This window comes from Aedes aegypti, chromosome 3, assembly GCF_002204515.2.
Source record: "Aedes aegypti strain LVP_AGWG chromosome 3, AaegL5.0 Primary Assembly, whole genome shotgun sequence".
NCBI classification, from domain to species: domain Eukaryota; kingdom Metazoa; phylum Arthropoda; class Insecta; order Diptera; family Culicidae; genus Aedes; species Aedes aegypti.
The window spans coordinates 24091572-24105923 of record NC_035109.1 but is presented as its reverse complement, the minus strand read 5'-3'; the positions used below and the strand labels follow the sequence as shown (position 1 = coordinate 24105923).

Here is a 14352-nt window from a genome sequence, read left to right as displayed (position 1 = left end):
GAGAGGAAGAAGATACGTGTGATGTGGAGCGACCGGAAGGCAGTTGGACTCCTTGGGGGACGAGGCTGTTGGAGCTGCTAGAGGATTTCCCCTTTCCGATCTACTACGTGGCTGATCCGGATGAGATGGACAAGCTGTACGACTGCTTTGAGCTCAGATTCTCCGATCGTAGATTTGGATGCCCACCAGAGCGCTAAGGATTCTAAAGATCTGACGAAACAGTGGAGTTTCACGAAAGGAAAAGCTGCTGCTCAAAAATGGCGACTCATCTGAAGCCCCATATGGTACGGACCCATTCACAAATTTCATAACGCTGTGGGTCCTTCTGATTTTACAGATCATACAAAACCTCTAGACTATTTATACAAATAGCAATACGAGAGGGTGGATGAGGGTCGAAAATGACCATTTTTTGCGTGATAAAGTTTATGAATAAACCCTAAATGAGAAGTTATTGTGGAAATTCTGGACATTGTTGAGAACTAATCTGGCACGGTCATTACTATGAGTTGCGACCACACTAACTAATCGACAATGCACTGAAGGACGATCCTTCGGGAACGTAATATTTAGGTATTGCCGGCCTCTAAGAGTGGTGGAGAGGGAATAAAATGTATTGTAATAAAATGTATATTTTTATTATTACTGTTTTAATCGTTTTTGAGATGAGACGTGACAATGGAACGCCGCTGATGATGCTCCTTAGTGGAAGCTGCAGTACACGGCGAGGGACTTGGAGCGGGTCAATGCAGACTCGTATTATCGATGTCAATTTTAAGCACTTTCTTCATCATTAGACTCCTCCATAGCTTCCTCCTCTTCTTATTCAGCTGCCTCACCTCGGCCAGCATCTCATCCAAGGGGGGGTCTTGTATCGACCGAGTACTGGATTTCATGCGAGTACCATTTGATCTTCTTTTCCAGGTTTACTCCCAGCATTCCTTGGTGGAGATTTTGAAACTTCTCTTCAGAAGTGGGTCACAATGAAATCCGGCAAGATTTTGGGATGGACAAATAAATTCTCTGGGACTTGTAGCGCCGTTTTGACCCTCGGTGATCACGATAATGTTTCGGGTTTCATCGTGGATGCGATTGTTTGCCTGTATAGCAGAGACACATTCGTTAGATTGACCCTCTTCGGAGATGGTGGTACAGAAGGGTCTTCTGAGCCGTATAAATTCTTAATTTTATACTTACCAGACAAATTCGGGATAACAACAATGAACTAATCTACGATGACGTCACGCTGCAACGCTGCAACTTCCAGCGAGAAAAAAACCTTTGCTGCGCGCCGTGTTTACAGAAAATGAACGATTTCGCTACACATTCATCCACTTCATGTTCATTCGTTGAACATTCCTTCAGTGTATGTTTGTCCGGATGTCATTCGATGTAAACACGGCCCGCATTTAGAGCGGAAAAGAAAAAGAAAATCGACAATAAAAGAAGACCGTGGATAAGTCCATCTGATTGAATCGCACGACCATTTTATGTAGTTAGCAAAAACAAAATTTCAGCTGTCAAATCCAACTCGTTGTCAATTAGCAGGGTTCCCAGATGTGCCGAGCTGTGCCGAATACTGTGCCGGGCACAGTGAGCCGAGTTCTCAACCCCCTGTACTGATAATAAAATTGGTATTTTGAACTCATTTAATGGGTACTTGAAAGTTAGCGTGTTGACAGCGGCAAAACAAACAACTACACGGAGAACTTCGAAAATACCAATAAGGGTGTTAATTATTACAGTCGTTGCATTTTTTAATTTTATGCATTGCCCAGCATATGAAATATGCACCATCAACATATGTTTTATACTTCGCCATGAATTTTAGAAAATTATTATTTGCAATGCTTTTCGACTATTATGAGCAACACATGGGACTTGGCCATTTTCTTTTACAGTTTCAACTCTTGCTGCTCGTGTCGAAAACAAAATGTGGCTACTTATTCGAGATTTTTTCATAGAATCGATGGTGATACGATAGATCGATGATTCTAAGACTCCAGGGTCCCACAAGTAAGTAAGAAAAACTACAGTAAATAATAAGAGATCATGTAGGAAGAATTGGATTCATTTCAGCCTTCCGGATGTGATCATCAAGCTAAACGAAGCAGACGCTCCTGAGAATGTTAGCGGATTTTATCTTCTACTCCACAAATCATTCTTGACTGGCAAATTAAACTAATTGGCGATTCCAGAGGAAGGTCCACCAACGCCCTTGTATACCGGGAAGCGAGCCGGAAGGTATTTAATACTCACCGGGACTCTGTCAAGGATTCCGTTCCGATTACACATAGGATACACTCATGAAACTTATGTAACGTAGGAACACTGTATTGTCGTAGGACTCAAAAAGCGATAGTTGATATTTAACGAAATAAATATGATTTTTTTAAATCTTTTTTTTTTACTTTATGTGATTTTTATATTCCTGGCTTTCGATTTTAAATGTAAACAAAAATAGCGGCAACTAAATTAAATTGCCTCATTATGCATTATCATTCTTAAATATCATTTATACTTTGAAAGAATAAAAGAAAGATATGCATCTCATGGGGTGAATGGACCGAATATGATTTTAGTATGAGTTTTAAGCATCTTAGAATTTATTTATTTAAGCGTGTAAGCGCAAAAAAAATCTACCCAGCGTTAGCTTTCGAAGTCTCCCTGATGGGTTAAAACAACTTAACGTTAGGTAAACTCGAAAGAACCCAAATTTGGCTTATTCCATTGAACTTCGACGCTGGGTCGGTGCGCCTCTCTCTGTTTTTGACAACATTGCTGTCAAAGACAAAAGACCTCCATGTCCCTTACAGTTGCCCAAAATTTTATGGCTCATAAGGTAATCTAGAATGCCGTGAAAAGTGTACTGCGATCTGTCAAACCTGGGTACCTTTTGCACTACCGAGGGACCGAATGCAGTATTAGAAGTGGTACCCAATCTGAGCCCGAGTGCGATGGACTTGTTGCTGTTGCGAGAGAGGCAAAACAACCCAACCGTGGGTAAAAACTAAATGCAGTTTACCCAAATTTGAGTAAAAAGAACTCATTTTTTAAGTATTCTGATTTCTCCGTGTAGTGACAAGAATATCTCAACGATTTTAGAATAAAACTTGAACACCTCTAGCTTCCACAGCTGCTTTTGTTTACATTTCTTATATACTTCGTGGTAAGTAGTTTGTTAATCAGGATTTTGTTACAACAGTTTACTTTAAATTTAGCTGTAAATAATTATGGTTATTGTAAATGCTAAGGGCTCAAGCAGTTCTAAATTCTCAAGTTACTTTTAAATTCTAATTTCAGTCGTATCGTAGTATCGCCACTGTCGCCGTGCTTTGAAGTTGCCATCGCCGGTAAGTATTAAATAAATTTTATTGTTATTTTTTGAAAGGATTTTATATACAGTAATGCCTCGATTTTCTCACCTCGATTTATTTGAGGTGTACCGTAAAAAAAATGCGGTGTTTGAAAAAACCCAACACTGAATTTTGGAATTTATTTCCAAAAAATTAAATTACTGGAACTAAATCCAATTTAATTTTGAGTAAATTCATTTAAAGTAATTTGTGATGGAGATCGAAGCAATTCGGTGGTTATAATCATAGTAGACCGTAAAGCCTGATTCGCTGCTGACAACGGCCTATCTTGATGCATGGAAAATTTCTGCAAGGAATCAATCAAGAATGCGCTTTTTTCTGATCGCAGTACGCAGTTGAAAGAAATGTCAGTTCAAATGGGAGTCGCTGTAGAAAAATTCTGCAAGGAATCGACGAAAAATTTCTTTAGCGATTCCTTTTCAGTAGCAAATCAGGCTTAAAGCGAAGTATGCACTTCAACAGAAAAGTAATTGCCTATCTCGATGCGTGGGAAATTTCTTGCAAGAAATGGTAAAGAAAAGCATTTTTCTTTGATCGTAGTACGCAGTTGAAAAGAAATGTCATTTCAAATGGAGCTCACTGTGGAAAATTTCTTGACCATTTCTTTCCGCAGAAATTTTTATTTTTCTTGAGCGGAACAGCATACTTAGCTTAAGAATTTGAATTGGAAAATAAATTTAGTGTACTCTACGTTCTGGGTTTCTTTCCCCTCTAAAGCTAAGTATGCTGTTCCGCTCAAGAAATGTAAAGAAATTCCTTGACTGAATGGGTCAAGAAATTTCTTACAGAGAGCTCCATTTGAAATGACATTTCTTCTCAACTGCGTACTGCGATCAGAAAAATGTGATTTTCTGGACCATTTCTGAGAAGAAATTTTCCACGCATCGAGATAGGCGATTCCTTTTCTTGTCAGTAGCAAACCTGCCTTAAAGCTAGGTATGATGTTCCGCTCAAGAAAAGTAAAAAAATTCTGCGCAAGAAATTTTCTACAGTGAGCTCCATTTAAATTGACATTTCTTTTCAACTGCGTATTGCAATAAAAAAATGCTTTTCTTGAGCATTTCTTGCAAGAAATTTCCCACGCATCGAGATAGGCGTTTACTTTTTTGTTGAAGTACCATAAAACTTGCAACATTTTTGCATTTCAAAACGAAATGATAAATCAATATTCGAAAACTCATCGTTTTAATCCCGAAATGCGGTATCCAATACCGTGGTGAATCAAAATCCGGACGGTACCAATATCCGGACACTGATAAAATAGGTTAATAAAATATTAAATTAAATATATATGTGGTATATTTCATACACAACATTCACTTTCAATTTTGCTGATCATTTTACAATCACTCGTTATCTAGTTACCATTGCCTAAACATTAATGATAATCAAAACAAAAAAGTCGCTCCTGTTGCAATGGGTTTTTCTGCAGTGTGAATCATTTTCGGTGAAAGTGGAGATGAACGTGCCTTAACATTCAGTTGTGTTTATGTGTTAAGTTTATGCATTTAAATTGCATTACTCACAAAGTATTTCGAGTTTACCAGTGAAATAAATGTTTCTATATGCATTCGGAAACTGTACGATCGTGAAATTCGTATAAATAGGAATATTGCGGTGCAAAATAGACTGTCCGGAATTTTCGACAGTTGGTTTTAAATCCGGACATAATTCAAGAGCACAGTGTTTTACATCTTATAGTGAATATTTGGAGGGCAAATCTAAAAGAAAACTTGCAAACATTATCAGTTAAGTGTTATCAGTGATTAGAATGCCGTTTTCTACACAGAAATACAGTCTCATTCAAATATTTCTACGGTTCTAGCTTCAAGCGCCCAGCAGTTTATGTTTGGATTCAGTTGAAGTGATTGAACCACAAATTTACAATCATTCCATTATCATAAACATCATAGATCAAAGGCCGGCATGTAGTGTTTATAAATGTGAAATACGATTAAATGCAGATGAAATTTTTATTGATATAGTTGCAATACTCCATACTGAAGAAATGCTGTCCGGATTTTGATTCACAAGTGTCCGGATTTAAGGACAGGTAACGCTTCTGGTGTCCGAATTTAAAGACAAGACAAACTCGATTGTTTTAATGATTTTCATGTAATTATTATAATTTTCAACATAAAATTTACTTTTCTTATCAAGTTCTAGTATAAAACTATGTGTATAAATAATGAACTCACATCTTATTCGATGAAAAATGGTTTAAAACGGAGATTGAACATGTGTCCCAGCTTAAGCGTCCGGGTATTGATGCAGCACGGTAAAGCATTCAAAGCAAAACAAATATATAGGATGTCTGTATCCACTTATCAACAGATCATTGTCTCAAGTAACGAGCTTCGCGTAAGAACAGACGTGGAAGCAGCACCATGACGAATACTTTAAGGTCCGTCCCACTCGAGCTCAGATTGGGTACCACTTCTAGTACTGCATTTGGTCCCTCGGTAGTGCAAAAGGTACCCAAGTTTGACAGATCGCAGTACACTTTTTACGGCATTCTAGATTACCTTATGAGCCATAACATTTTGGGCAATACTCCACTGCACTGTGACGTCACGCATCAATTTTGACAGGTACTGGTCCTGTTGTTTACAGTTTGGACTTAGTACTTTTTTCGAATCATTCTTAATTTCGTGAAAGTTTGCTGCGAGGAGAGGTCAAATCCACTGCAGATACCCACAGATCGTATAATTCTATCTTCTTACCGTGGAAAATCGTCACCATCAGCATGCTGGTGATAGAAATGCGAAGATGAAAAAATGATGGAAAAAACGACTAAGTCCGAAACGTAAACAACAGGACCAGCAGCTGTCAAATAAGTGAGGTTAGGCTCGTCATATGCAGCGCTCTATTGCAAGGGACATGGAGGTCTTAACAGCGCAGAGGACTCAAGCAGTCATGGCGTAATGTGGCATTTGTTTCTAATTTGATTTGAATCAGTAACCTATAGTAATCTACCTTTTTAAATTTTACTTGCTCTGTTTTTCCGGTTAGAATTCGTTTTGAAAGTCATATTTCATTCGATCAAAGCATAATTTTACATGAGTCTGTACTATCAATCAATTCCAGGATACCGGAAATCTTCATCGCGCATAGTTACATAAATTCAGGAGAATGACCGACAACTCTTGTCAGCTTCCACCCCTGGCAATAGATATCAGTCGCTACAAGGTCCACGTTGTGGGCGACTACGCGACGTGTCAGGATTTCACGCTTCAACTTAAGCTCCACTGCGAAGATTACCCGGTTCTGGGATTCGATTGTGAATGGTGGTGTACCAGTAGCATGGGCAACAACCGAAAGGTAGCCCTATTGCAACTAGCGTCCGCCGGAGGTCTCTGCATTCTGGTGCAGATGACGCGTTTGCACAGTATACCGCAAGAACTGAGCGATCTCCTGCACAACGATCGTATCCTCAAAGTGGGCATTGGACCGCTCGCTGATGGTATCAAGTTACACCAGGATTACGGTCTGGCCCTAAGAGGCACAATGGATCTGCAAACGCTGGCACAACGGTTGGACGTTCCAGTGCCGTACGGTATGAAAGCTTTGGCCAAGAGTGTGCTTGGGTTCGAGATGGACAAAAAGAAAAACGTCATTTTATCCAACTGGGAAAGACCTTTGCTAACGAAGAGACAAATCGATTACGCTTCGAAGGATGCCATTGTGGGATTGGAGATTTTCCGGGCGTTCAACCAAAGGATTCAGTTATGGTAAGTAATGGAAACGGACGAGACCGAACCGAACTCCTCGATGACTCAACGGATCATACCGGTATAAGTTCAAAGTCAAAAAAATATTTCTTCCTTTTCAGTGAAATGGAACCGTTCCGAGACGTTCGTTACCAGATTCCGAAAGTTCCGAAGCTTAAGAAACCACCACCCCCACCAAAACGGCCCCAGAAAAGACAAAAACCGCATGCAAAACGGATGAGGCTAGACGTACGGCAGGCCCAGCAACTGCAGGGACATCTGTATACGGAATTTTGATGAGGTTGATGAAGGTATTTAGGAACTATGTTCATTAAGGTATAAGGTATGATGGTTTCTATGAATATCTATCTTCTATTTTGTGGGGAAACTGTTTCAACGAATACTCGTACTCACTGCCAACTGCGAGCAATGAGCTTTTGCAATTAAATTCGAATTGTTATTTTAATTTTTAGTGTAGTATTTAAAAGAGATAAGTATTAAGATGAAATATAAAAGAATTTATTGTTGAAAACAGTGTTCATAGCTTATGAAGAAAGTGCCATGATAAGCAAATCAAATTGTCTGTCTAGTTAGGTTAGGCCTGCCCAACGTGTAGCTTCCGACCCCATTTTGTGCGACCGCGGAGGTTTTGTAGATTCTTCTCATATTGCTCATATCTCTTATTATTACTCATATATCATATTATATCATACATCTCATATTAGGATAACTGTTTTAGTTTTTAATTTAGCTTGGAACAAACATTTTAGCTCAATGATTTTTTTTTTGAATTTTCTTATTCAAATATTTTAAGGCGAACGAATAGGATTCGATCGAAAGTTGGATCCGCCGTAAACAAGAATGAGGGTGTTTGATCTGCAAAATAATCTAACTTGAGTACCGTAAATTCGGGTGAAATTGATCAGTAGGGTGAAATTGATCATTGTGTCATTCGATTTTATTTCTTCCTAATGAAGCACAAATATCAATGTAACCTGTAGTGAATGAACGTTGTTTGTCGTAAGTATGTCCAAATTGTGTGTTGTGAAGTTTTTTGCGTTCAAAAATGTTCATTTCTATTGAAATAATGTAAAATTTCAAAATCTTGTACGGTGCAGTGTTGACAAACATCAATAAACTTCTAGTTCTAGACAAGGATTTGGACATGGTATAATCCTGAAAGTTTGTGAGGATACTTAAGATATATCCCCAAACTAGATTTCATAACCAAAACTCGTACCAATTCGTTGATTTGGTTAAAATAATTGAATTTCTGGTATATATCAGGAAATTCCTTAGGAAATTGCATACATTTAGGCGCTTTCTGCGTTATTCTTGAAATTTAAACATACATTATTTCTATAAATATTGTATTGTTAAGAATTTGGCAAGCATATTCGGATTCAGGGAGCTCAAATTTATTATGCAAAGTTGTTTTGAAAACTAACAATAATGGCATTGATAAGTGATCAATTTCACCCCGAAATGAGACCTCCCGATTTTTTATTTTAGACATATTTTTTAGCACTAAAATCACATTTGTTAGAAAATTTCAATACTTGAGTCAATAAGGCTCACCTTTATACTTGTTTTCCTGCATTCAGTTGTTTGGCATTATCAACATTACAGAAATCAGACAAGAAAAACCGTGAAAAGCGATCAATTTCACCCGAAATTACGGTAGTTTGATCTATGAAAAACTATAAGGCGAAGTAGGCCGTCATAGAAATTTGTACACGTCGTTGATGATTGTTGCTAATTCATCTCACGATTTCGAATCAAAGAAAATCAGTTGGTTTTGCACTGACACACCTGAAAAAGTATCAGCATACTTTACGCATGTTAGCGCGTACAGTGATACATTTTCAAGTCAATATAAACTATCAAGACTGAGTTTTATCACTTTGAAATGCAAGCTGAAAAGTCATCATTGTTGCCAAAACGAATTACGGGCTACTTAGCCTTAAGGGTACATCTATATGGGGTTGTACGTGTGGGCAGAACCACTTTAACGCGAATTAAACGAAAAAAGAACCGAAAAGGGATTTCACTTTGAAGCCTGATTTGCTACTAAAAAGGAATCGCTAAAGAAATTTCTCGTCGATTCCTTGCGGAAATTTTCTACAGCGACTCCCATTTGAACTGACAGTTCTTTTCAACTGCGTACTGCGATCAGAAAAAAGCGCAGTCTTGAGCGATTCCTTGCAGAAATTTCCCATGCATCAAGATAGGCCGAGAAATTACTGAATTACTCGTTCAGCAGCAAGGTATACTATAGTTGGAGAAAGGAGGTAGATGTGTTGCCAACTCTATCTGCGGGAGCCACGGATCACGTGTGTTGTATATTGTCGCACCGCCACCAAACCGGATCGCGCCAGTGAGACTCGCGACGCGCCGCAACTCGCCGGATTTTGAAATCAGTTTTTTAGCGTGGCGCTGTATTCTTACGATTTTTATGAACACAGCGCACTATTCACAGATTAGCTGCGACGCTCCGGGCCCGAGAAAACAATAGTTTTGAATAAATGTTGGTCTTGATTTCTACCGGATGCATAATATCTCGTCGAACGCATTCAATTGCCATTTTTTTCTTGAAGTTCGTGAGCGCCTCCCACGCTTTCTGGTAGTTCGCGTCGGAAATCGGGAAAGCACTCATTAGCTGCTTCGCACTGCCGTCGAGGTACGACTTGGTTTGTGGGTAGGTAAACGGTTTGTGGGAGACACGACGAGAAGAGGACAATTTGAAGGGGAAAAAGAAAGACAGGGAACGAACACAATCAAACTCGGATATTGATTCGCTTCAAAAACAGATAGATTAAATTCATATATTCTAAATCAAGGCCCGAGGTTACTTTCTGAGAGCCCAATACGGTGGGTATGCGCATTTAACGAATAGTGATTGGACATTAAAGTCGACACATGACACGAATGAAATCACGGCTCATGCCCAACCCCTTAAACCATGGTTTTTTCGACACCTGTGGAAATATGGAATGCAGCCATCTACCCAATTCTCCGCCTCTCCATTTCTGTTGCCAGCTGATCAATGTCTCCCGACGGGCCAATGCAAAAAAATCATCGAAGGCGATTTGACGCTCGTAAACATCGCCTTCTTTAGCGCCTACCTTAGAAGTACGCTGAGTGCTTCACCGGCTGCATTGATCGAACAGCCTCCAGAGAGCTTAGACTGTCGGAAAAAATGAAGAAGTGCTCGGGTGGGAGAGAACTGATGTACTCTAAGGCGTAATGTATAGCTGCTAGCTCAGCAACATATACACAACATGGCTTTTGAAGCATGAAGAAGGCGCTATGAAAAACGTTGTAAACACCGAAACCAGTGATATCATCCATTTTTGACCCATCAGTGAAGAACTGTCGGTTCTCGCTGACATGCCCGAATTTACTTGCAAACATGGGAGGGATAAACTTTGAACGAAAGTGATCTGGTATACCATGGATATCTTGCTTCATGGACAAATCAAATAATACAGTGGAACAGTCGAAGTCTAGGAAGTTGTCACGATTGGTGTTAACCGAAGATGGGCTGACCTCCAGCGTCATGTACCAGTAGTACACACTCATGAAACGAGTTTGAGGGTTATGTTCAAGCAGCTTTTCGAAGTTCTCAATAACCAATGGATTGAGAATCTCACAACGGATAAGGAACCTGAGTATTAACTCCGCGAAACGATCTGTCAGGGGCTGTACTCCTGCAAGTACCTCTAAACTCATTGTGAGTCGAGTTCATGCAGCCTAGCGCGATGCGAAGACAGCGGTACTGAATCCGCTGAATCTTCAGCATATGTGTTTTCGCCGCGGATTGAAAACAAAAGCTACCGTACTCTAAGACCGACAAGATGGTTGTTCGGTACAGCTTGATCAGATCTTCCGGATGGGCTCCCCACCATGTTCCGGTTATAGTTCGCATGAAGTTGATTCGTTTTTGGCATTTCTGTGTCAGATACGCAATGTGTTTCCCCCAGGTGCATTTGGCGTCAAACCAGACCCCGAGATATTTAGAAGACATGCTATGAGTGATTGTCTTACCCATGAGTGTTAGCGGAAACTTGGCAGGTTTGTGTTTCTTTGAAAAGACAACCATCTCAGTTTTCTTCGTAGAGAATTCGATACCCAGCTTTAAGGCCCAAGTAGACAAATTGTTCAGAGTATCTTGTAAGGGTCCTTGTAGTTCGGCTGCTGTTGATCCTGTGACAGAAACAACACAGTCGTCTGCAAGCTGTCTTAACGAGCAATTTTCCATGAGACAGTCATCAATGTCTCTCACATAAAAATTATAAAGAAGGGGACTCAGACATGACCCCTGGGGGAGACCCATGTAGCTAATTCGTGAAACTGACAAGTTGCTATGAGTAAAACTCATATGCTTCTCGGACAACAAATTGTACAAAAAATTGTTCAAAATTGATGAAAGGCCACTTGTGTGGAGTTTGTCGAAAAGGACATCAACACAAACTGAGTCAAAAGCACCCTTAATATCCAAAAACACTGAACCCATCTGCTCCTTTTTGGCAAAGGCAAGTTGAATTTCAGAAGAAAGCAGCGCAAGACAGTCGTTCGTTCCTTTGGCTCTGCGAAAACCAAACTGCGTATCTGACAGCATGCCACTCGATTCAACCCATTTATCCAGTCGAAAGAGAATCATCTTCTCTAACAACTTGCGAATACACGACAACATCGCAATTGGACGGTACGAATTATAGTTCGACGCGGGTTTCCCGGGATTTTGGATGGCTATTACTCTCACCTGCCTCCAGTCATCCGGAACAATGTTACTCTCCAGAGAGTGATTGAACAAGTTCAAAAGGCGCCTCTTTGCGACGTCAGGGAGGCCCTTAAGCAAACTGAACTTGAATCGATCCATTCCTGGAGCGGAATTGTTACATGAAAGGAGAGCAAATGAGAATTCAACTATCGAAAACGGTCTATCCATGGCGTCCCTATCCACCGGAATATCTCGACGTACGCGATCAACAGGAACGGAATCCGGACAAACTTTCTTAGCAAAATCGATAATCCACCGAGGAGAGCTCTCTCGATCCTCATTAACTGACGATGTATTCCGCATTCTTCTTCCGACGGTCCAGAGCGTTCTCAACTAGGTCTCACGCGATAATCCTTCCACAAAATGACGCCAATAACCGCTTTTCTTCGCTTTGACCAAGCTTTTAAACTTGCGTTCAAGTGAAGAATAGCGCTCATAGTTGTCAATTGAACCACGTTTCCGAAAGTCTTTAAACGCGGCGGATTTCTCGCGATAGAGTTCCTTACACTCGTCATCCCACCACGGATTGGGAGGCTTCTTACGAACCGACGGACCTGGCACAGGACGGCGTTGTGCTTGAAGCGCGCTGTTGAGAATCAACTCGGATAAAAATCGATACTCTTCCAAAGGAGGAAGTACTTCTACCGCTTGTTCTCCATCAATGATCGTTTCCGCGTATTTTCCCCAGTCAATGTGTTTCGTGAGGTCGTAGACGAGATCGATGGATAAAGACTGTTGTGTTACATTGGAAATTGAAACTACGATTGGCAAGTGGTCGCTACCATGGGGATCCTGGATTACCCTCCATGAACAATCCAGCGATAATGAGCTTGAACATATTGAGAGGTATAAACGGCTATCCCTAGGACTTCCATCTTGAGCTGGAGGTGCCACTCGTGTAACTTCTCCAGTGTTGAGAATTGTCATATTGAAGTCGTCGCAGAGGTCATATATCAACGTTGATCGGTGGTCGTCACACAGTTCCCCCCAGCCTGTTCCGTGGGAGTTGAAATCCCCAATGAACAACCGTGGTTCAGGCATAACTGAGCAGATATGAGAGAGATCTCTGCGAGATATCGCCGTTCTCGGAGGAAGATATATGGAGGCGACACAGAGGCTTTTGCCTCGGATAGTAACCTGACATGCAACGACTTCAATGCCTGACATCGGCGGCAGATCGACTCTGTAGAACGAGTGATGCTTTTTGATCGCCAAAAGCACTCCTCCATATGAGTCGGATCGATCCAGGCGAATAATATTAAAATCATGGAAAGGAAGGGTCACATCAGGTGTTAGCCATGTTTCTGATAACGCAAAAACATCGCACTGTAAATTACTAACTAAAAATTTAAAACTATCTAATTTCTAAAATCTCTGTGGATAATTTATCCATCAAAAGATATGATCGTTGCAAGGAGGGGCATTCTAGAAGCCAGCTGCTTCAAAAGAGGAGTCACACATGGAAGCAATCCTTTGACAATGTTCTTCACTGGGTCAGAAGCATTGAAGAAATTAAGGATGATATCCACAATGCCAGAAAGCGTAAACATTGGAACGCCCTGAGGTTGCCCTAGGTGCTCCGAATGCGAACTTTCTGGCTGAGTAGTCTGAAATTTTGGGATATTTGGGATCAGTGATAAGAAAAGTACTGGAGCAAACATTTACCGCCTCTACATTTACATCTTTCTACCCGACCATCAAAATCCAAAGCAAACCATAACCGTTCAAAACAAAAAAATGTCACGGCTCTTCAAAACTGTAATCTTCTTCTTCCTAACGTTTTTCAACCCCGAATGCGAAATGACTCAAGCACAGTGGTGACACGATTTTTGTGGTTTTCGGGGTCTTGCATTTTTGCTCGATAAAGGTAGCATGAAATTGAACTTGTTTATATGTATCGCAACGGAATGATTGTGCTCTTTCTGTTAGAGCTAATAGATTTCAATTAGTTGAAAACACTAGCGAAATATTGGCGATTGAATGATTTAACACTTTTTTCAATCATTCACCTTGGAATGGCTGCCCGAAAACGGTCATAGTGGAGAGACAAAAACAGTCAAGCAGTGTGTGAACCGTCGGCAGCGCAAACCTGATGGTATTGATGCTGCTGCTCAATGAGAATATATACTAAGGTGTGGAAGAAGAAGCAAAAGGTATGTATTAGTGAAGAGAAAAAACGTAAACAAAAATAACTACGTCACTAATTTACATGGTTTCTTATGGGAGCTCCCTCGCTTGTAGTAGTGAAACATTTTGCACCGTACACGGATGTCACGCACACTAAATGTCTTCTTCCTCACCTCGGTATATATTCTCATTGGCTGCTGCTGCTTTGTGTTTTGGTTGAATGGCAGAATCGATGAACTGTAGTGAATTGTGGTCACAGTTCCCAAGACTGCTCGACGCCGAGCAAAATCAGCACTGCTGGTCTGTTGCCAAATCATTCCATTTTACTTTCGCTTATCTCTCTATAAAGGATCAC

At 40.4% G+C, this 14352-nt stretch overlaps 1 protein-coding gene and 1 long non-coding RNA gene across 4 annotated transcripts; one reads left to right on the top strand and one right to left on the bottom strand.

The window, feature by feature from the left end:
* Nucleotides 1–622: 622 nt before the first annotated feature.
* Nucleotides 623–1258, bottom strand: LOC110679497. The gene is made up of 2 exons (XR_002502530.1): nucleotides 1198–1258; nucleotides 623–1100 (listed from the first exon to the last, which is right to left on the bottom strand). It is a non-coding gene; the product is annotated as an uncharacterized LOC110679497 (long non-coding RNA).
* Nucleotides 1259–3132: 1874 nt separating this feature from the next.
* On the top strand, nucleotides 3133–7619 carry LOC5576665 (exonuclease 3'-5' domain-containing protein 2). Of its 3 annotated transcripts, none has more exons than XM_021852590.1 (4): nucleotides 3133–3169; nucleotides 3304–3353; nucleotides 6465–7108; nucleotides 7210–7619. In XM_021852590.1, the coding sequence occupies exons 3-4, from the start codon at nucleotides 6510–6512 to the stop codon at nucleotides 7382–7384; spliced, it is 774 nt and encodes a 257-aa protein (XP_021708282.1). In that variant the 5' UTR covers nucleotides 3133–3169; nucleotides 3304–3353; nucleotides 6465–6509; the 3' UTR covers nucleotides 7385–7619. The 3 variants fall into 3 exon arrangements, with proteins under 3 accessions (XP_021708282.1, XP_001656203.1, XP_001656202.1); XM_001656152.2 differs by lacking the exon at nucleotides 3133–3169 and adding an exon at nucleotides 3205–3236; XM_001656153.2 differs by lacking the exon at nucleotides 3133–3169 and having other exon boundaries at nucleotides 3191–3353.
* The last annotated feature ends 6733 nt before the right edge of the window (nucleotides 7620–14352 follow it).